General features: G+C 39.5%; 1 protein-coding gene across 3 annotated transcripts in view; it reads left to right on the top strand.

The window, feature by feature from the left end:
• Positions 1-811: 811 nt before the first annotated feature.
• The window catches only part of arhgap24 (Rho GTPase activating protein 24), a 68223-nt gene continuing 45531 nt past the window's right edge, over positions 812-23503 (top strand). The window contains exons 1-2 of one of the 3 annotated variants that reach the window (XM_035991902.1): positions 812-1284; positions 11383-11597. In XM_035991902.1, coding sequence (XP_035847795.1) covers positions 11388-11597 — 210 coding nt within the window. In that variant the 5' untranslated portion in view covers positions 812-1284; positions 11383-11387. Of the gene's footprint in view, positions 1285-11372; positions 11598-23503 lie in introns of those variants that run through there. The other 2 variants (XM_031317874.2, XM_035991903.1) reach the window with 2 other exon arrangements.

Raw genomic sequence — 23503 nt, 5'->3', positions numbered from 1 at the left:
AAAGGCTATAATAGCTATACCTATAATATTATCTCCATTTATTGTACACATTCATCACTGTTATTTCTGTAGATTACTTACAAAATGAAAAATGCTCTTCTTCAGAAGGAACCACTGTGGGACTATGGAATAGGAAGACATTTTAGACCACTCCCAGGTAAACAACATGCACTTTCCACTGTTGTGTATACAGCTGGGCTTGCACCAAAGTGAGGATAGTGTCACTGAATAAATGTTTGTCGAGCTGCATGCACACAATCATTTGTATATGACATCTTAAAGCCACCTTAAAACTGGGGCAGCTTTTCAGTGTTTGTATGCTGAATTACTCACAGATGCTATATGGGGAACTCAGGGTTTATATTCCACATTATTAAACATACACATTTTGGTCATTTCTTGGCTGTTGATATTTTGAGAAGAGTGGAGCACATTGTGAGACTTTAAAAACTGCCAGTTCCTTACAGTGTCATTTGAAAAGAGAAAGTGAGCTGCACTGCTGGAGCACTGCTCAGTCAGCTCTCATCTTCAGACTTCCTAAAACATGTTCTCTCTCTCTCTCTCTCTCTCTCTCTCTCTCTCTCTCTCTCTCTCTCTCTCTCTCTCTCTCTCTCTCTCTCTCTCTCTCTCTCTCTCTCTCTCTCTCTCTCTCTCTCTCTCTCTCTCTCTCTCTCTCTCTCTCTCTCTCTCTCTCTCTCTCTCTCTCACACACACACACACACACACACACACACCCTCCCTCCCTCCCTCCCTCTCTCCTTCCTCCTCCTCTCTGTAACCAACATATACATACACAGCCTTCTCAGACTGAGTGTGAGTGTCTCACCAGCCAGGATGAATGGAGGAGTTAGGACTGCATAGGCTGCAGCGTTAGGGGAGGGAGAGTGTGTGTTTGTGTGTGTGTGTGTGTGTGTGTGTGAGTGAGTGAGTGCATGTGTCTGGGCGGACTCCTGCTGTAATGCTGCCCCATGTGTGACTGTGCTGACCACGACAGCCATCCTGTTCACAGCGGAGACTTTCTCAGCATGCAGATGGTGTGAGCAGTCAGGAGAAAAGTTTATAACAGCTCATCTGAGCCCTCAGCTAACTCAATCCACTCTGCACACACTGAGTTTGTTCAGGAGGGGAGCAGCAGCAGCGGCTGAGCTGGAGTATAACTTCAGCTCGTCTCAGTCCAGGGTCTCTGTTGGTGTTGATTGATTACCTGTCACTGGATTTGATACAATAGTTGTGCATCACCACACATCAGCATTGAGGAATTCAACAAGGCTGTTTATTTGAAAGGTGAGTCTGCTCTTTGAGTTTTATAGTATGTTTTTGCCTCTGAGGTATTGTTATGTATTGGTGATTTTGTGGCAATGTCCCCATTGTTCTTGACATCTCCACTCACTTTAGCCATGTAATAGGAATGTGAAGATGCTGAAGACAAATGGTTTGACTAACTGGTCCAGCCTCAGAGGGGTTGACTGACCCTTTAAGTTATGTAATTTATATTTTAAGCAGGTATAACTGGAGCTAAACTGTATCTTAAATTACAGAAGTAACACTGCATTACCGAGCATAGCAGTATATGGTAGTTGATATGACATTTGGTGGTGTTTTGCGGGATCTGTTTAATATTTTGCATGCGTTTAATTTACTTGCAACACATATGAACCAAGACCACAAGCTGAGGAGGTCAGCATGTGCCTTCAATTTATTGAACAATGAGATAAGGTAAGATTCATCTGTACTTTTTGGAAGAAGCTTTTCGAACATCAATCACAGATTCACAAATGTTCTAATGGATTTGATCACTAATGGTTCATTAATGTGATGTATTTCCACTGTGTTAAACACCAGTAGTGACAACTCATCCAGCTGTGTCACCAGCAGTAAGCATCATATTGAGATTGGAGTACAGATGCACAAGAGGAAATAAGTGCATCACTTTCGTTATATAACGATGCCTGCTGAAAATAACTAAAAGCTACGATCCTTATCTTAAGCATTTTTTTAGATAGATAGATAGATAGATAGACAGATAAATAGATAGATAGATACTTTATTCATCCCGAAGGAAATTTTAGCTTATTGTAAGCCTGTAACAGTATAACTGAAACACAAATTTACTGTGAGTCACCATAGCAATGACTATTGGACAGCTGGAAAGCATCAATTTTCTCGATTTTTCAGGTAGGTTTTAGCCATGTAATCCAAATTCAGTGCACGTATTGCACTGTCGCTCTGATAGACCAGCATTGTGCAGGGGCTTGCTAATTCTGGAGCAGGACATACAGATGGTGAGGCTGTTGCATATGCCAATCCAAAACACTTACCCCCTGTCTGGCTGTCAGCTGTCCAAAACAGAGAAGGAAACTTAATTATGTCTGGATTAATGTGGCTGTTATGCCACATGTACGAGGATGTCGCTGACTGCAACTATTCACAGCACAATGGGAAAAGGAGGCAGAAAAGGAGAATGAGAAAAGATTTATAAAATTAATAAGAATGAAAAGGATGAGAAGGAAAGGACAAGGTGGGTAAGTGTTGAACAAAAGAGACATGTCTGCAACTTTTTTCCCCCCACCTGATGTGTTTAAAAAAAGAAAAAAAGGAAGACATGAAAGCAGACAAGGCATGAGCTGAGGTAGGAGGAGGGAAGATATGATGACCCCCGTGTGCCAGGAATGTCTGCAGTGCACAAGCTGTGCTGCTGGAAAGCCCAGGGATCAGGTTCCTCGTGTCAGCTGCTGCACTCGACTGTTCCCGGGTCTAACTCTGTGATATGGGTTTATTGAGATTGAGAGAGAGAGAGAGAGAGAGAGAGAGAGGGGAAGAGATGGAGACGAGGAGGATTGAAATGGCAGCAAAATTGTGCTAAAAGCTAAGATCAAATTGGAAAGGATAGTTTGACATTTTGAGAAATACTCATATTTGCATTCTGGCAGATGAGAAAATTGATACCACTCTCATTTCTGCCAGTTAAATATAAGGCTACAGCCAGCAGATGGTTAGCTTAGCTTAGCACAAAGTCTGAAAATGGGGAAACAGCTAGCCTGCCTCTGTCAGAGGAAAATCTGCCTCCCAGCATATCTAATGCTCACTAATTAACACATTATTTTCTAATTTGTACAAATAATATAAACAAGAAAAACTCAAGTGTAAAAACCTACAATCCTGGGGAATCATATCAGCATACAGCATAGACAATCTGCTTAGAAATATAAGAAATTTTGGATAGAGAACAACACTATGTAATTCTGCTAAATAAAACATCACATAAAATATCACATTCATTATTATTTCACTTGTTTTAATTTTAAACAAATTGTATACCCGAATACAATACCCATTTTCTATAGTCTATAGTTCTGCCACGCAGAATTTTGGATAGTCATCATGGAAATATTAATTGGTCATGTGACAAGGCCTGGAAAATTGGCAGAACAGGCAGCCAAGTGACAGTACTTTGATTAAATGGAATTCACAATTGTCAGATTGACAGCAGTCTAGCCCAATGGATTTGTGGGGAGGGGGCAATCATATTTCAGGGGCAGTGCCAACCCTTGCCCCCCTTCTAGCCCTGGCCCTGCTGCTGCTCACAGCAGCTTCTTCTCATCAAACTTTCCACCAGAGTAAATAAGTGTGAAAATGTCAAACTACTCCTTTAACATCTGCTAGGTCACCCAGAGAATCTATATTAACGGGACATTTATGAAGGTTAAAATGCAGAGTCAGCTTTCCCCAAACTGCAAACAACTCTGGGGGAAATGACTATGATCACAGGCGTGATTTTCAGTTTGCCCTCTCACTGACTGTAGCATTGTATCTTATTTTGTCAGGAAAATATTCCCTTGTATTTAACAAAGGATAGCCATATCAACAGTATCATTGATTCAGTTATAACAGTGTGTCAAACACATGTAGAATGAGTCAGTGGTCAATGTGAAGTCTTCACCCTTGTTTCTCCACAGAGCTGCTGCTCAGTTTCCCAGACATACTGTGACACATGGCGTGGAGGAAAATGGAGAGGGAGGGGCGGTGATGCTAGTGATGGGGTAGCAAGTATATCATACCAAAAGGGCTGCATTGTAGACTACACATATGGCGTCTAAATCGGTGTGTAGACAAAATAGACACTGACTCATCACATTGAATCATACAGGAAAGCCAGGGAATTTATTTGGCGTTTCAGCAGTGGGAGCAAAAAGGAAATTTATCTCCAAGAACCAATCCTTATGTGTTTGTGATACATTATATTGCTCACCCTTACCACCCTTCCTCTGTTCCTGCTTTCATCCAGCTACCCTTTCTCTCGGTGACTCACAGTGGGTTGTGTGGGTACCCCATAATGAAGGATAGCTTCTCAGATCGCGACCTGACTTTAACCCCATTCAGCATTAAATCATGATAGACCTGACTTGTGTATGTGTTAGAGGAATGGATTATGTTTTGTTTTTTTCATGTGTGTGAGTACTTCCATCTGTGAACGCTCTGAAGCCCTTCCTCTTTCAAATCCTGTTCAACTATTAGCACACCGACTGCACAGCAAGAAACATGCCCTCCTCTCACCTCTTTGACTTTTCAACAAAAACAGACTGCTCTCGAAAGTAGCAGCTTTGGTAGCGGAGGGTTATATTTGTCTTTAACACATGTGGGTCATGGAGGCCCTACTGTGCAGACTTTAAGGGGGAAGGTTGCTTCGGGATATTTAAAGGGTTGACAGCATTGACTGGCAATTAGAAGTTCATGTTTCCTCTGTTGCATGTTTTTAGATGTTAGCAGGGTACAGTACTGTGCACATACCCAACCAAATGAGACTCAGTCTTTAAGTGAACATGGACTTTGTCAAATCTATTGGCTTTGATCTGAATAAGCCTTAGAGAGATGGTTGCTAACGAAACACAGACAGAGTTTAAGTTATAGCCAGGTGGATTCAATCAGCTGTCAAACATGCTGAATTGCATTACAATGAGTCAGGTGGAGACATTATATAATAATATAATAGTCAGTCATAGACAGAGTTTACAACCAACTTATGAGGCTAACCTTAGCTTAATTAGCTAGATCACAAATCTGCCAGTGAAAGTTGTCATTTAAGCCTTAGAATCGACTGCCTGAAAGGACACATTGTTTCAAAGATTACTAAAGGTGTGGTACATGATGTCTGTAAAATGCACTTAGCACAGTCATTTTAACCATTTCGGCATGTGATGCTTTATAGCAACCGCACGATGGGAAAGTTGGTAGATCCAGGTTTGTTGAGTGCACATTCTCTCGACAGAGTGCTCCCTGAAGTTTCTCTGCCACTGTCCCTACCTAACACCAACATTTTTAACAGTTTGGCCAACAGTCTGTAAAGTTCCAATTATGGGAATTAAATGCTTCTCTTTTTGCAACCCAAAATGTATGATTGAGGTAACTGTTGAAAGTCTTCCCAAGCACAACTTTAATTTCCCAAACATGAGCCAGACTCAATATCCTTTCCCCCAAAGCAGCTCAATTCAAACAAAGCCATGTCAAACAGCAGTTCAGGCTTTCTGTGTGCTGTTAGCTTCAGTACTCTCCCATATGGGGAACAAACACTCTGTGCAAGCACAGACAACTAGCAACCTCCTGATGCTGTGAGACGAGTCCTGTATATACAAGGTCTGCAGTATCACATTTCTGTGTTTTTACAATCTCATCAAACTTCCCATCTTGTTGTAAGGGTATAATGTTATTCATGATGTAGCTAACATATGGTGCTTCTGAAATCATTTACACATGAGGAAAATACTTCACTAATATGTAAAGGTTGCTGAATTATCCTACACTGTTTATCATGCCATAGCACTTGGCAAAACACAGAACTCATTTTTTATCATGTATAGAGTCATCATCACAAGTTTACATCAAATGGCCGTGTCTCAGGAAACAAATGAAAATGATTTATTGTACAATTCAGTGCCTTCTTGGCTGCTCTAAGAAAAGAGCTTGCATCACTAAAGACACAACCAGTAGCTGTATTTTATGATTTCACTGACGGACGGATATTTTCAAACCAACAACAAGGTGTCCCTGATGCTAAGATGGCTTGGCTCAGCATCCATTTTACTGATGGACACAGACAGACAGAGAATACTAATACCTGTGCTGAAATGGAGACAAAGACTAATGGTGGTTTGAAGGATTTGTACCTCTCTTAGAAAAGTCAATCCATCCATTTTTTTTATTTTACTTGTGGAATGTATTCATTTTATTTGACTGCCGCATCCACAAACGTATTGCATCCTGCTAAAATAAATTACAGTGCATGCGACAAAACCTTAGGGGGCTGATTTGTGACTATCTTTGTGTTGTTCTTCTAGTTTGTGGGATATGTAAGTGCTTGTGTGTGTGTGTGTGTGTTGTATTGAGCTGTTGGTTTTTTACAGTGAAGGTCAGGGTGTCTCTTCTCACTGACTTCTTAGTATGGTCAAAGTCCTCAGACGTGCTGTGAGAAAAATCTGGGATATTCTTAAACTCAAGAGACAGAATCAAGTGTTACTAGACATGAGCAGATGGTAATGTTGAGTTTTAATTGCCGCTTTGGAAAGGAAATGCTCCATCATACTGCCACATTCATTACTCTAGAGATCAGACTTGATGTCATCACCAAACTCAAAGAGGAAAATTAGGCTTCATGTCAATCTCTAACTATGTCTTTTTTCTGTATAGTATGTACAAGTTTAATCCCAAAATTAGTTCTCCTCCAGCAATTTTGAATGCAAGTCTTGCTTAATTTGAAATGTAACATATATGTATAGACTTTTTTTTTTTAACAAGGAACCAAAGGCATCCGTTTTAAAGGAACACGCCGACTTATTGGGACTTTAGCTTATTCACTGTAACCCCCAGAGTTAGACAAGTCGATACATACCCTTCTCATCTCCGTGCGTGTTGTAACTCTGTCTGACGCCCCCAGCGCTAGCTTAGCCTAGCAAAGATCCTGGAGGTAACCGGTTCCAACTAGCCTACTGCTCCCAATACGTGACAAAATAACACCAACATGTTCCTGTTTACATATTGTGATTTGTATAGTCACAGGGTGTACAAATAACAAGGTCACTATGCTTTTACTATCTAGTAATTGTTGACTCTATTACTCCAACTCTGAGCGAACTCCAGGCGAACTCTCTGCTCCTCACCACAGGGCTTCAAGTGCTACTAGCAAATCACGCCACCCAAGTAGCAGAAGTAGCAGTGCTTCGCCTTTCTGAGAATATAGTTCCCAGTTTGTATACGGTTAGAAGACGGCTGGGTCTCATGTGACCTTGTTATTTGTACACGCTGTGACTATACAAATCACAACATGTAAATAGGAACATGTTGGCGTTATTTTGTCACTTATTGGGAGCAGTAGGCTAATTGGAACCGGTTACCTTCAGGATCTGTGCTAACCAGGCTAGCAGTGGGGGCGTCAGACAGAGTTACAACACGCACAGAGATGAGAAGGGTATGTATCGACTTGTCTAACTCTGGGGGTTACAGTGCATAAGCTAAAGTACAAATAAGTCGCTGTGTTCCTTTAAAATAGGTTGCACCTTAGAAACTATTTATATTCCTATTTCTAGGTTCACAAGTGGAATTTTATTTTTCCGAAACTACCTTTCATAAACATTCTGTTTCCTGCTGCCTTGTAAAGTAGACATTAGGTCAACAAAAGACATATTATTTATTTTAGATGTTCCTTTTTGTTGTTATGATGAGCAAAAAAACCATCAATATTATATATGTAGTTGCTTATATTGGAGACTGGGGCTCAGGGGACAGAGACACTGCCATATATAAAGATACAGTAGATCCACACACCTGCACGCACAGGTGTTTTACAGGGCACCACTGAGAGGTTGTTTTCAATGTGCTGAATAAACAAAACAGTCAGGTGGTAATGTGTTCTTGCAGAGACTTTGCAGTTGCATCACAAATGTGCTTATAACCACATCTGGCATCGTCAGGAGGTTCACTGGAGAATTGTTTGCAAAAAGAATGGCTACATATAAAATCCAGGTTTGAAAACCAGGTCAGATATCTTGCCTTTAGCCCTTGTTCAGTTGTTGCTTTAGAAAAATCCGGTATATTAACATAAAGGAATGTATTTGCTTTGCTAGCTCCTTGGCCTGGTAAAGCACCCATGTTTATACTGTAAGAAGACAGTGATAGTTGTGCAGGCTACTGAACTATATATAGTAAGCAAAAAGTCAGAAGAGTGAGTCAGTGAGGAAGTGATCAGTTCCCTATCAGATACAGGACATCTACTCTGAGGTAACAGCTTTTCATGCAGCGGTGGTTGAGAATCCACAATTTTCCGTGTTTTTGAATGATTTTGGCAGCTTAATCTAGAAAACAAAACAATATCCAGCCTCCTTGCAATCCATATATGCATGCAAAGTGGTTTGATAATTAAACATTTGATCAGCTGGCAACCAACTGTTATAGTTATCATGTAACCTCATGGTGGTGCTAAATAAAAAGTCAGGCCAATCACCAAAGTCATTATGATTTATACTCTGGGAAACATGAACATCTGTATGAAATTTAATGGCAAGCCAATTTTTATTGAGACATTTCAGCCTGAACCAAAGTGGTGGACCGACTGACCCACACCACTTACGTGGTCTCATCCTATGTCCGCTTGAAAGCAGTTGCTTATTCCACCATAAGTTTATCTTCATATGGCTGTTGTTAACACACCAGTTCCCCATGATTATGTTAGATATGTCTGCTTGAACCCACAAACTGGCTTTTAATAAAAATAAAAATGAGTAACTTTCTGAATGTCACAATTCATCATGCAGTTCCTGGGTGGGCTAAAGAACCACTGACTTTTCTACTAATCTTTTTTCTATTTGTCTGTTGATTTATAGATGTAGCAATGATTATGCCTTCTCTCCCTGTGTGGCAATTTATTACCACTGGACTAGACCACAGTGTAATGTCAATTTTAAATAGAGCTAGCTGAGAGAAGAAACACTAAGTTACTCACATTATAAGTTATTTACCATTTCACTTCATAGCAGCACAGGCCAGTCCCAGCAGTGCTGTTAACTAGGCCCTGTACAGGAGGCATGAAATTGTGAAGGGGCTACACAGCAGGTGACTCCATCAACAGATGGGTATATCAACCATGGTATCAACCCTACACTGTGATTTAGACTGTGTGTGTTCACGTGTGTGCTTACAGATTATTTAAGAGAATCAAGTGTGTAGGAAGCTGCAGAGAGATACAGAGGTTATTCCCTCCAATATAAGTGTTAAATGAATTTTCCCTTGCTGAATTTTCCCTTGCTCAGATGATAGCTTTCACTGCTGTTGAAATATGAGCACTGCCCACTTCCCCCCCACCCCCCAGATCCAGCATTGAGGTGAAGCAAGGATAAAGTAGAGATGGACAAAACATAATACACATAGCAGGTTATGGTCGCCACAATGCAAAACAAGTGAAAAACTATTGACTTCGGGTCACATTGCCCCGTTTTAATTTTTTGTTTTATATCAGAAAATATTGGACGTAGAAATAAGCGCTGAAAATGTGTAGAAGAAAAATTTTAAAAATTTTAAATGTTGGAAAAAGCAAAAACAAATTGTGAAAAAAGGCATCACAAATGTCAGAAAAAAAGTGTTTTTTTCAAGGTTGAAGGGAAGACAACACAAGGGTTAATACCGGACACGCTAACTTGGACTGTGTGCATGGAACGAGTAAAAGTTTTGAAATCACAACAGCAGCCCTGCTGCACTTGCTCCACTGCTGCCCGGAACACTGCTGCGTTGCATCTGGTCCTCATCTGGACCTGTGGGCTGTTTGGACTTCCACCAAGCAAAGCTCAGCCAGAGCCACTGATAACATGGCAATGCGTAAAGCTGACAGCAGCAGTCTTTAGCAGCAGTAGAAAATGTCACTGAATGATGCAGAGGTTTAAACAATCTATCATGCATATGGAAACAATATGTGTAGGGTGATTTATTGCATGCGCGTTGTTGTTTATGAGTGCACTCTTGTGTATACAATATGTATTGACGTGTGGGAAGGTTTTAGGCCCAGCCAAAGATATTTGTCCCATTTGTCTACTGTATATGAGTATGTTACCAAATAGTCACTTTGGGTAAACAGGGGGGCCTAGATGTTAAAAGGACCATCCTTTTCTTCTGAGGGTCAAGGTCAACCTCCCATGTCCAGTACATGGTTGTGTCTAGATAAGTTAACCCTAGATTTGCGAAAACTTACAAAACTCTTGCGAGACTCGCTGCCCAGCCGCCTATCCTAACCTTAACCAGATGAAAAGATCACAAACGTTCTTTCAATACATCCTCAGGGGGACAATAATGTCTGAACCAAACCAAACCAACCATGGTGGCGCTAAAGGGAAGAGTGAAAGTAGAATTCATCTTTGGAGGACCATTAATTAATTAATTAATTAAAGGACCGACCGATTCATTGCCTTCAGTAGAGCCATGGCTAAAAATAAGTTTGTCATCACCAAAATCTTTCATAACCTTAACAATGTAATTTTACTTTCTGAAACATAACTACACACTTATCATACTGTACAAACAGTACTGTACAGATTTCATTTACTTGAATAATACGGGTTCTGTCATATTAAAACTTCAAAACTGTTAAAAATGTTGAGAGTTAAAAGAGACAAAATGTTACACAGGGACAAGAGAAGGACTGGCGGGCCAATTTATGTAGGTGGGTGACACAAGAAACAGATAAAAGAGATCAGAGGTTTGGCCTGTGGTCTTGTTATCTGGTTTATGAATTCCTCCTCCCACACTTCCTCTTCTGCCCTTGTCTTCTTGCACTCACTCAACACTCTGCTTCAAGTTCCATAATGTTCCACAATTGGCAAACCACAGCAAATAAACAACCCTTTTACATTTTTCAAAATCACAAAAAAAGATTACCTTAAGGGATAAAACGCAGATAGTTTAGGTGTTATTTGCTGAGGTTTTGAGAAAGACAGGTGACGCATGTCATTAGAACTGAAAATGACATTAGAAAAACTTAACTTGGGGCTAATCCATGGACTCTACTGGAAGAAAACGTTTTTCATTAAATGAAAAGATTTGTTGTTCCAACATTTGCGTCGGACTGTGGTGACATCATGGTGTGTGTCATTTTTACACTCTCTATCATACAAGTACATTCCTCTTTTGGTTGAAATCTTTCAGAATATTGAAACTTGAAGCTCATACTTGAAGCAGTACTGGACTTCTGTTCTAAATACCTGTGCTGAGTTTGAAAAGAGCATTTTTTTTATTCTGCAGCATCTGTGTGTAATATGTTGCAGAATGTATTTGTTGACCTAATGTTTACCCATTGCCTACTCGGAACTTACAACTTCTGCAACCTGCCGTTTTTTCAGATTATAGTTGCTGCAATGGACGACCAGTGTGTGTCCCAGAGCAGTCCCCAGCGCAGTGGAGGTCAGCACAGCACAGAGATCCAGAGGCAGGGACGGCCGGCTGTCATCAGGTGTGGGTGGCTCAGGAAGCAAGGAGGTTTTGTCAAGACTTGGCACAGCCGCTGGTTTGTTCTGCGAGGGGACCAGCTTCACTATTACAAAGACGAGGAGGAGACCAAGGCTCTGGTAACACACACTTAAAGACTACACCAAACTGATTTTGAAATAATGGCACCACAAACCCATTTCACAGACTGCTGTGACAAAAGTAATTAGATGCCAAGTCCGTTAATCATGCTGGAACTTGTATTAGTACAATGAATATTCACATTAATCCATTGTGCAATATCAAATGGAATTGCACAAAAACAATCACTGAGTTTGGGCTGCTTTACAACTACTGTTGTCAGCTAAATCAACAAACTAATTTAATCTCTTCTGAGCTGATCGAGCTGGCAAATGGCATAGACATTGACTATGAACAGCTGATCAGATCAGAAAGGTGCATGCTGCAGGTTGAAATATTTGGGAATTATTTGGTTACCATGTGCTGTGCCAGATGCTGCAGTCACAGAGACACAAGCGGGAAAGAGTCACATCTGGACACACAGCTCTTTGTCCAGTCCAGGAGTGAATGTGAATAAATGTGTTTTAATGTTGATAAGCCTAACATTCATTAAAGGTCAGGAAGTCCCATAATAAGGCCACAATTATTATACACCTCAGGACATGTCACATCAGTTTGAAAATATCAAACATTTCAAGCACAACATGTTAAAGTGCTCATATTATGCTTTTTGGCTTTTTCCCTTTCCTTTATTGTGTTATATATCTTTTTGTGCATGTAATAGGTTTACAAAGTGAAAAAGCCCAAAGTCCACCCCAAAGGGACTTACCATCTTCCAGAGAAAACACTGTTCACAAACTGCTCCAAACTGCTCTATTGTAGTCCAGCCTTTATTTCCGTGACGAACGTGCGCCACTTTGTAACACACGTTATAATGCTCGCCTAGCTGCCAGCATGGCACTCCCTCATACTCTGCAACTGACAAGCTAGCAGTATTTACTGTGCATGTGCGACTCCCAACAAAGATGGAACAGAAGTGAGATGCCTCACTCTGTAGCTAAAACAGAGAGCTCAACACACAGGGTGAAAAGAGGAGCTGCAGCAATGTGCAGTACAACAAATACAGTATATGGTGTTTTCTGACAATTAAACCACATAAACCTATTCTGGTACAACCTCTAAATACAATTATGAACCTGAAAATGAGCATAATATGAGCACTTTAAAGGATTGAATCGATGTCCTCTTGTCTCTGGCCAAAGTCACCCCCTCTTATTACAGATAGTCTCTATACCCTGGATTTAATGAGATTAGAGCACAAAGACCAATACAGCTATTTTAAGATAAAGGTGATTGTTATAAGACAAAACTAAAATATATATTTGTGTTTCATGCATATTTTGCGAAGCCAGATACATATTTTCCATATTGTGGACATTTAAGTTCCTGACTAACTAATATAAAACTAGAATGAATGAAATAAAAACTATAGTAGTAGTACTACCAGTATTAGCTTACAATAGAAAAAAAAATATTTAAAAAGGTAAATAATACAGAGCTTAAATGTTTAATATCTTATTTAAATCAATTGCCAAAGCCCTTAATGCAAAGTGGTCAATTATCAAGTGGTTGGCTTATGTCCCACTTTCCTGACTAACTTCTATTACTGTCAAAATGCTCTACTGCTGTCTCTATCTAAATCCTCAGTTCCTGTAATTATGTTATTTTTTTGCAGATGTTTTTAAAATAGCACCTACTGGTTTGAAAAAAAAATACACGAGACATTTTGTGTAAATGTTTTGCTCATCACATGGAATGAATCAAGGACCAAGTTCCGTCTCAATCTCAAACATTCAAAGTGCCATGTCTATGAAACAATGGGGGACACCTGGGGGCTATCTCACAGCCAAATGAGATAACAAGATCCGATTCTGATTCAAATGAGCGGGTTGTTTTTGATTGTTTGACAATAAGTCAAAATAAACTGTTGTGAGGTTGTTGTCACTGAAGCCAACACACAAAGCTATCCTGAAAGAAGAGGAGACAATGAGTGATGCAGACAATAAGGCCGTCTCTAACGTTACTGTAGCCGGGCAGCCGCTCTCACCGAGCATGTGTAGACTGAAGCAGACAGACAGACTTTTGATTCTCATTACAAAGACACATCACAGACATGTGGAAGAGAAGGGATAAATGATTCATTTCACCAGGTTTGGTTCAATAAGGCACTGCATGTTTTTAACAAGCTGTCTCTGGTGAAGTTGAAACAACTGGGATACAGAGAAATTTGAATCTGTTGTCATTGATTTATTTAACATCTGTTTTCATTGGGATTGAGCATCAGGGAGCCAGGGACAACTGAATACAGATTACAAGTGATATTAAAGGAGTAGTTTGACATCTTGGGAAATAGGCTTATTCGCTCTCTTGCTGAGATTTAGATGAGAAGGTCGATACAACTTTCATATCTGTCAGTTGAATACCAAGTTACAGCATGTAGACAATTACTATCTTAACTTAGCTTAGCAGTAAGTCTGGAAGCAGGGGGAAATAGCTAGCCTGTGTGGCTGTGTCCGAAAGTAAAAACAGTACAGGTCTTTATGTTAAGCTAAAGAATGACAACTGATTATGAGATTGGTCAGTATCTAAATTCACAATTTTTTTTGCAGTTATTTCCTAATTTCTCACTGACTCATTCATTGGTAACTACTCATTATTATTTATTAAAGAGTGTTACCCTTTTGCAATTGTAGAAACCACCTGTTTCACACCAGAAGCTCAGTTCTTTGTCTGCACAAAAAAATATACACAAAGGACCACAACTATTTCTAATATCTATTCCACCCAAACAATATCCTTATTTTCCAGAGGAAACTTGAACACTTGAGCACAATTGAAATCTTCATTCTGTTCCTCTACCCACTCATCTTTGTCTGGCTGATTTCCCAGCAAGCTCAGCTCAGCCAAACCTAAGCCACACCAGCAGCAGAAGTCTCTGAGGGTTAAAGCTCCAGACCTGAAGGTGGGCCACCGGCCAGATGCAGGGAGAAGAGATACTCTTTACTGCTATTTTTGGGTAGCTCTGGTTCTTAAGCAGCGTATTTAAAACAGGAGCACCAACACTTTTGCTTTAGTTCTTGGTGCTGTGAATATCCTGAGGGAATGATGCAAATGCTGTGAATCCCTTCTTCATAATAATTTATAGACAATGACAGAAAACAATTTGTTTCCCTTTGAACTATTCTTGCCATCTATATTTATCCACCCAGAAATATTATTCTTTAATGACCCCACAACTTCAGCTACTCTTCGATGTTTTGTAACTTTCTACCCTTTCCTACTTCTGAAACAAAGCCAACATAAAATTCAGATACATAGAACTGCTACTTTTTGCAGAGACATTTCACTAAAACTAGGTCAGGCACAGAGCACTGTGCTCAAAGTCGTTAAATCTTTGTGACCTCCAAAGCAGAGCAGCATGGAATAGTACAGAAACAACACCCCAACACAGTACCCAACAAAATACAAGATTTACTGTAGTTTCCGACGTCCCGAAAGAAAGAACACATGTAGGGCAAATGGGAGAGAGAGCTGTTGCTCCTATAGCCTCTGATGTTCAAGAGGGGACCACGATCCATCTCTTAACTTAGAGTGTGTGCAGTGGAGTTAAATCTCCTTGTCCCGGACCACAAAACGCACGGGTGTGAAGCCATATTTAGATCAGCTATTAATTAATTCCCTCACATGCTGTGAAGTTTGAAGAAATGTATTACCTGTCACATTAGCCTAATTGCTGCTTCCTCAGTGGGAGCAGGAACATCTGCCCCTTCTCTGTTGCCTATGGAAACACAGACGCCAACAAAGGTTGAACTGATTAGACATGAACAGTCACATTTTAAGACAAAGGCCACATTTTCCTGATAAGCGACCTCTTGTGGTCATGCAAATTGAGAATGTTGTCTCTTAGAAGCAAAAAGGTTTGACATTGTTATAGTGCCACAAAACCTTTCTCTATATTCTAGAGAGGAGGTCTGGGTGGAGGGTTAGGCATACAATATGTCCAACTCCTATACTATGGCCAGGGCTCCATCCAATCTTTCTCAAACCCTAACCAAGTAGTTTTAGTTGCCTAAGCATAACCAATCCTTAACCCTCCAATAACTGATTTCTTTGGGAACTTGGGAGCAACGGAAACAAGTTGTAAACACAACACTGAGATGCTACACATGTTCCACCACAACAAGTTCCTTCCCAAGGCTATTTTGCAGCGGCACCGTGGCTCTGTCCGGCCCATGACGATTGTGCCAATAAACCAGAGTACGTTTTTCTCCCATCCCGGAATGCTGTGGGGACTTGCCAGACCCTCCTGCGAAGTGCTGTGGAGGAAGGTCTGGCAAAGCGAGACTAGTAGCGAACCAAAATACTAAAGATACAACATTTACAACCAAAGCAATAAGCTGAAAGAAGCTACAGTATAAACCTTCGGAGAGTCAGGTTAAACTTTCTGTGGGTTCGTCACTACTAGCGTTGTTAGTCATTTGATCCCATGTTATTATAAGAATATTGATTTTAGTCGCTTTAACCTAACCAGAAAATGCTCATATGAACGTTTTTTGTAATGGTCGTATGTTTCTGTCAGAAGCACTTACAAATTCCTGCCAATAAGGGGCCACACAACAGGTCATAATGGTTAAAATGGGAAGCTAAATGAATTCTCTCCAGTCCAGACATGAGGATTTGATTGAACCAATTTTCAGTGGTAGAAATTGTTGCAGGACTGTTGTATTGTATTGCAGGTGTTCAATATGCTGTTGTGTCCACCTTTTCTGTGTTTGTATGTGCAATACACAAAACAAACTAATTGTACTGAACTGGTCTTGAGAAATACTAGCAGCGCATAACTTTATACAAACATCAGATGAAATGTTGTTATGCTGCTGCTCAGAGGAATTCTGAGGTTTGTAGATAACATTATTAGAAAGAGCGTTGTGTCCCATACAGTCAGGCCGAACCCCATCGAGCAACGCGTGGAATCTGAAGAATGGGAGTCAGATGGAGGTGAAGGGTCACTGAAAAGCATGCGTAGGGTACAGCACGTGTGGGCCTAGCGTCAACATGCCATCTGCCTGCCCTTACTCGCCCATGGAGATGTATGCACGCACAAGCATGCATGTACTCACACAAAAACACGTACACATGCACTCAGATTTCAACTGGCTGAGCCGTAAACAAAGACAGTATTCATTCAGTGGGTGAAATGGTATGATTATTGTAATTTAAACCACTTAGCATTGTTTTTGTATTACAGTGAAGTAAAGCGAGGTAACATTATGAATGAATGAGAGAATTGTGAATGAATACATTGAACCAATTTTATTTTATTATAATGTATTAAGAAATGCAAGACATATTAAAATGTAATTAGGAATTTACGATTCTAGCCACAAGAAGTCTTACAAGTTAGTTGATTAATATTCATAGCACGAGGGGGCCGTGTCCGAACTCAGACAAAATGATCTGAAGAAAAGTACTTTGATGAGAATTTGCATTAAATCAATAATGTAACAGAGCAATAATGCACTGAAAATCCCTTGTTTTCCCTGCTTGAGCTAGAAACAGTTTGACCTTGGCATTTAACTGGAGTAAATAAAATGCCACTGCGGTTCGGTAATTATTCATACCGCAAGACTGTGTCGTCTTGCTGTTGTTTCGATAAAAACATTAACACTGTACCATTTGTCTGACCTTTGCTGCTGCAGTTACTATGTAATCACTTTTGACATCGACAAGACAGATGATGGTTACACTTGTGACTTTACAGTACCATCTGATCATGGCAGAATGTATACTTATGTGTACTTGTAAAGTGTGAAGGTTGCAGTGAGTCACATCACACCCAGGCGTGATCTGACTTGAATGTCAAAGGAATGTGGACAATAATGTGGATATTATCTAAACACCCTCTTTCTGTACGTCATTAAACGCACGCCTGACATCATCTTTCTGGATACAGATTCAAACACAGATTTTACATGTAGGTGTTACATTAATTGAACATGCACATGGGTCACAACAGCCAGCATGAGTGACATACTAAAAGCCAAATGCATCTTCTCTTACTCCTGACATTATTACTTTGATTCGACAATAATATTTAGGTATAGGCATTTCTTCAGCAGGCGCAATACATTGGAGCATGAAAAAAATGAATCATTAGACAGTTCTGGCTGTCAGTATTCCTAGTAAGCACACTAAATGCAGAGACTATTCCCTGTATGGCAACTGCATGTCTAATAAGCTCTGTTTTGATGGATGGAAGTCAATTAAGTCTCACTGGACTTGCAACAAGTTTCCGCAAGTTCAGTTTTCTGAGCACTTTCTCAGTCTCCAATACCTCAGGTGGTAACTACTATACATTTTAGGTATGTGCAGGTGTAGTGGTATTTGTACAAGTGGGGGAGCACATTTCCTCACCAGAAGAGACTATGCAGCTGGTGCAGGAGCTGTGTGGAATCACATCAAAATCCTTCAGACACAACAAGGGTTTCAGTTGGTATCCCCGGGCAAAAGACCATGTTTATTTTACATGTATTAGCCTGCGCATTGTCCCGCAGAATAGAATCGTAAGTGTTGGTTATTGTCTGTAGTTTTGCGAATTTGGTTTTCTTGCCCGCAATTTACTGTTTTTTTGTTATTCCGACAGCATCATTTTAAGTTTTTAGCTGTTTTTGGAAAGGAATAGCTTAGATTGTTGTGGCTACAAGTTCCAAATCTTCTAATTCCTATACAGCTGATGGTTCAATAGATTTTAAATGAATAGTAGCAAATGTGGACAAACTAACAGAGACATGTTGAGGTATTATTACTAGGTGCTTCTTATTTTGTGTGGCAAGTCACTGCTCAGTCAGTCCCCCAGTCAGCGACTGAAGTGACCTGACAGACAAAAATGTGTATCAGCAGTATCAGTTCATGCCATATAATCCACTCCGCTGTGTCCTCTCAGAAGCCCTGGAGACAGAGCTGAGAGAAGAATCGGGTATCAAGATATTTGTTATAATTCTGCGGTCTATAAATGTATTTCATCTTCATTTCTTTCTTCTTGCTTTGTAAAGTTTAGTTAAGAGACTGACCAATAAATCAAAGCCATGCTTGAGGTTTGGTATTATGTTACAAGTATAGCATGTCTCAATAAGATACTCAACATGATCAGCTTTAGAGAGAGCGTAATGGGTAGCAGGAAAGAAAGAGTTTAAATTACCACTAAGGGTACATCAAGGTGGAGCACAAAATTAATACACAATATTTGCACACACACAGACAACTAAATACAAAACATGCAAACTAACATATAGAAATGTAAATGTTTTCTGAAATGTTTTCTGATTTCTCTGTTGGGATGGGCAATGGGATGTCCCATAAGCAATAACTGACCAGGTTTTTTAAAGGGTAAGTTGCCAATACATACACACTGGTATGGCAGTACTGTAGGATCTCTACTGATATAAAGTAATGTACAAAATGACTACATCAGGTTTTTGGGATTTTGTTGCATCCATGTTTTTTTAATTAAAGCTTTGAATCTTAGTAATTGGCAAAATGATGTAATAAATGGTTGTTCTGTCAACTGTACACATATTAATATATAAAACTTTACACACAGGCTTTATACGCAGGCTGTCATGAAATTTGCATTCGTTCAATCTACCAACCTTGTTTCAATCTGTGTCATTAATTTCCTTTGGTATAGCCAAATTAAATGTCATCATATAATGAGCCAGTTATCTTTAAGTCCCGGGGATGTTTATCATCTAAGACTCCAGGCAGTCTGCTTTGAGATGTCACACAAACAGTATGGGGCACAACCAAACTACACTGCAAGAATAGTTAATACACAGGAATATTGTTTCTCTCTATTCTGCGGTGGATGCAGCTGCGTTCCAGTTTTAAAAGGTGGGACTAGACTGTAAGAGAGGGCCAAGCTGAACTAGCTGCAAACTAATTTCACTGGCAAATAGTCAATGCGCAGGAATATGGCTCTTTCCTGTTCTGTGGTTGGTTATTTGTATACTTTGCAAGGCAAAGTAGTGATGCCTCCTGCAGCTGTGCTCTAGTTTTAAAAGGTGTAGATGTACTGGAACTGAGAGTTCAGCTGAATAAGCTATAAAAGTATTTCACAGGAAATGGGTAAAACTCATATCTTGAATTTAGAGTTGTTCATAGAGTATGCGTCATAATATACAATATTTTTACATAAAATGTATCCACATGCTCAAGCCTTCACATTTGCAACTGAATTGTCATTAACTCTCAGTATTTTTGGTAAAAAACTTCTTATGTTGGTCACAGATTATACTACAATGTAAGACTAATCCCCATCAGTATGCAGTATGCCCTTACAGTACAATGACACAGCACTTCATATCTGAATGTTTTTGTTTATTATTACCCTTAGAAGAAGATAAATCCATAAAGCACATAAAGTCAAAGGCACACCCTGACTTTAATAAGGTTACATAAAGACATTACTTATAAGGTTAAATGTAAAGACATTGAGAGAGATTCTGCACTGCAGAGGAGAAACCTTTTATTAGTGACATATTCGGAGCATCATTAGAGTACATTTTGTGATACTTGTCCATACATACAGTATACAGTATTGTATGCATGTTATGTAATATTTTGGCTTGCATTTCAAGATATGAGCGTTAGTACATGTGTCTCAGTCACAAGGTCAAAAACCATCTATTTTTGTTTTATTTAATTAGGGTGGGATACAGTAGGATGTGGAAACTACAAGTTATCAACATTCTTGAAACATTACATTATTCTTCTCTTAAGGTTTTACTTTTTTACAGAGGACAGTGTACCCTTCACTCTCTATCAGTTTGGTTTTATAAGATTTCACAGTAATTGCTTTTGCATTTTATTATCTTTAAAAGGAAAAAAAAGATCTTTCCTATCTTTTCTTGTCTTACATTTCAGGATTTGAGAAAGCTCAGACGCTATTTTATGAAACTTGATATATGTGAGATCTTTTTTGGATGAAGATTTTTTTAAAAAAAGGTCTGTGCATCAGGCAGGCAGCAGCAGAAGTGACAGGTATTCCTGCAAGAAAGTGACAGGACAGTGTGGGTTTTCCAGTTGCTTGCACATAAATCACTGTAGGCTTTCTTGGGGTTTTAGAATACCATTCTTACTTGTTGACCGCTTCTATAGCTCTCTGTCCCAGATGTTCTTGCACATTAGACAGTTTTTTGCAACAAGGTCCAGTGTTGTGTTTGTATTTAGTATAGTGTAGTAGTACTCGTGTATTTAGTGCCTGATATTGTGTGATTTGCATAAAGTCAGCATTAAAGCCTGACTGTGATGATTCATCTATTTCAGAAAAAATACAAAAAAACACGTAGATTGGCTAAGTGGTAGATCATTAATGTGTGTTGCGTGTTCAGATCATCATATATATATATATATATATATATATATATATATATATATATATATATATATATATATATATATATATATATATATATATTCTCCATTCTTCTTTGGTTAGTGTTTTTAAAAATCATGTCTTAAAAGTAAGAAAAAAGTGTTGCACACTCTGGCTCCACATGCATTTCTCTATTTTATTTAGATGACGTTTTGGCCCTCAGGCCTTCAAAATCAACAACCATTGTTGCATAGAGAAATGCATATGGAGCCAGCATATTTGACACTTTTTTCTTACGTTTAAGTCTACCTCCAATGATCAGCACCTCACGAAAACCCTTTGTGTGCGTTACTTTTCTATATTAAAAATCATGTCTGAGATGTCTGTCTGCCACTCACTGTTTTTAGCAAACACTTCACATACTCAATTTAATGTTTACAGCCTTGCTTTGTGATTTCCCCAACTTTTTAACTCTCCTCTTGTTTATTTCAGTCTTTCAGATTCTGTATAATCTTCTCCTGGTTTATAATGTCTAACTTCTCACATTATTCACCCACAGTTAATCCACCAAGTAAGTAGTAATTAATGGAGAAGTCCTCTACTCTTTCCGCCCTATTGCATTTGACTGGCATATTAATATTTTAGTGAATGTTATGCAGTCGCAACCGTGGATTTACTGAGTGGCTTTTAGCAAGTCGGAGCTGAAGATCAGAGCTACCTGTTCTATAACTGTGAAATAATGATGACATTTATTGGAGCGATGGACTCAGTGGAGCGATCAGAGCAGAACAACCGTTAATAACTCTTTGCCACTTGAATAGACAGGTCTTATAGAGCAAAAGTAGACTCTGATAGTGAAAAGAATAAACACATAGATGGATGCACTTACACACTTACTAGTCCACACAGCAAAAAAAAACTATAGGTAACGTCTGCAGGTCTCCCACAGAGACTGACTTCCTGTGTCTGAGAGGTCACTGATGCTGGAGAACAGTAATTATTGGATAAAAGGGCCGCTGACCAACCAGCCAAGGTTTAATGAGCACTTAAATGACCTGTTACACCAATAACTTTTGGTTAATTGACTTCAGTGTGAGCTTTAACTGTTTGCAATCTGAAATCAATTTCTGCTCCACAATATATTGCTCTGCCTTTCATTATCTTGCCACATGTCCTGCTTCCTACACTCATTCATCAATCCAGATCATTATTTAACCAAACAAGGTTATCTCTTAACTTAAACTTGATCATTTGTTTGCCAGGAGAGATTCTGGTGGCCTAATATTTTTTATTCTTAAAGCTGCTTTTATCAGCTATTATAATATAATATTAACAATGGATCACGTCACTACTTAAATGTAAAACAGGTCTCTGATAATGATGAGAATTATCACCCAACTCTGAAGCTAACCTTATAGCTTCTTTGAGCTCATGCGTTTCTGATCTACAATTTCACTGTTTTGGTTCACACTCACTGCTCTCATCGTGTCATTTTCTGGCGCAGCAGGCTACTATTTTCAGCGAAAAGGCTAAAAAAAACAACTGTACACTACCTGGTCAGCACAAAAGGGCAGACAAAGTTAGCAACTTGCTGGTAAAAGCGTTTAGCAGCTAAAGAGCCAGATATGAAGTGAAACGTCGTTGATATAGACTAGGTGGCCACATAGACAGTAAAAGAATGGACACAGCTACACCATATATTTCGACTGAGACCAGTAAAGTCACTTTTCCGGTGATGGCTGAGCATGCTGCGCAGCCTCAAACTGACGTAAATGTGACGTTAGCAACCTGTCTGAAAATTGTAAGTCTTCTGGTAGCTGTGCCAAGAAAAATCTCAATCATTCCGAATCTTGCAGAGACGGAGAGTGTAGGTATATGTAAGGAGATAACATAGGCATGGGATAATTATTGCTAACTTAAATGCTAGTTAACATTAGTAATTTAACTTAAACAGCTAATGTAAGTCGAAACTGCCTGCGAGCTTCTCCTGTACTATACGGTAATTCCTCTACTATGCGACAGTAAGTCGCGTGGTTATGACACAATCGTTAGCCTATTTTTACAAAAACGTCTGCTACGGAGCCATAACGTGAGATACAAGGTAATGGAGCCTTTTATACATTGTCGTGTTTCTTTAGAAATAAACAATGGACAAATAGAGTCTCTAAACGCTTCAGATGTAAAGTTATTCGCTGTCAAAGTGACGCCAAAATTCAATGGGATGCTAACGGGAGGTGATGGCTTGGTAGCCTACAATCTCTTCATAGGAGGTACGCTTTCCAGATGCTTGCTTACCCCCTTGGGTGGCCAGAAACACAACTCTAAATGAATGATAATGTTGCTCCGTATATGCCGGATGAGTCAAACTTCAATTTAACACAAGTCGCAAATGAAGGTAAACACAGAAAGTTGCCCGATACATTAGCTAAGGTATCAAACTACATAGGGAGTAACTCTTTGAGCATCTTGCCAGCTGACCAAACCATCACAGGATTTTCTTTATTATGTAGATAACAAAATTATAATATCAGCTCATTAAAACATGTTAAATGTCATGGTGTCCAGCTGGTCCCACTGTGTCTTCCTATCATT

The sequence above is a fragment of the Sander lucioperca genome, chromosome 14 (assembly GCF_008315115.2).
Source record: "Sander lucioperca isolate FBNREF2018 chromosome 14, SLUC_FBN_1.2, whole genome shotgun sequence".
NCBI classification, from domain to species: Eukaryota; Metazoa; Chordata; class Actinopteri; order Perciformes; family Percidae; genus Sander; species Sander lucioperca.
Note: the sequence above shows the minus strand (reverse complement) of the source record. Positions and strands in the feature narration are given on the sequence as shown.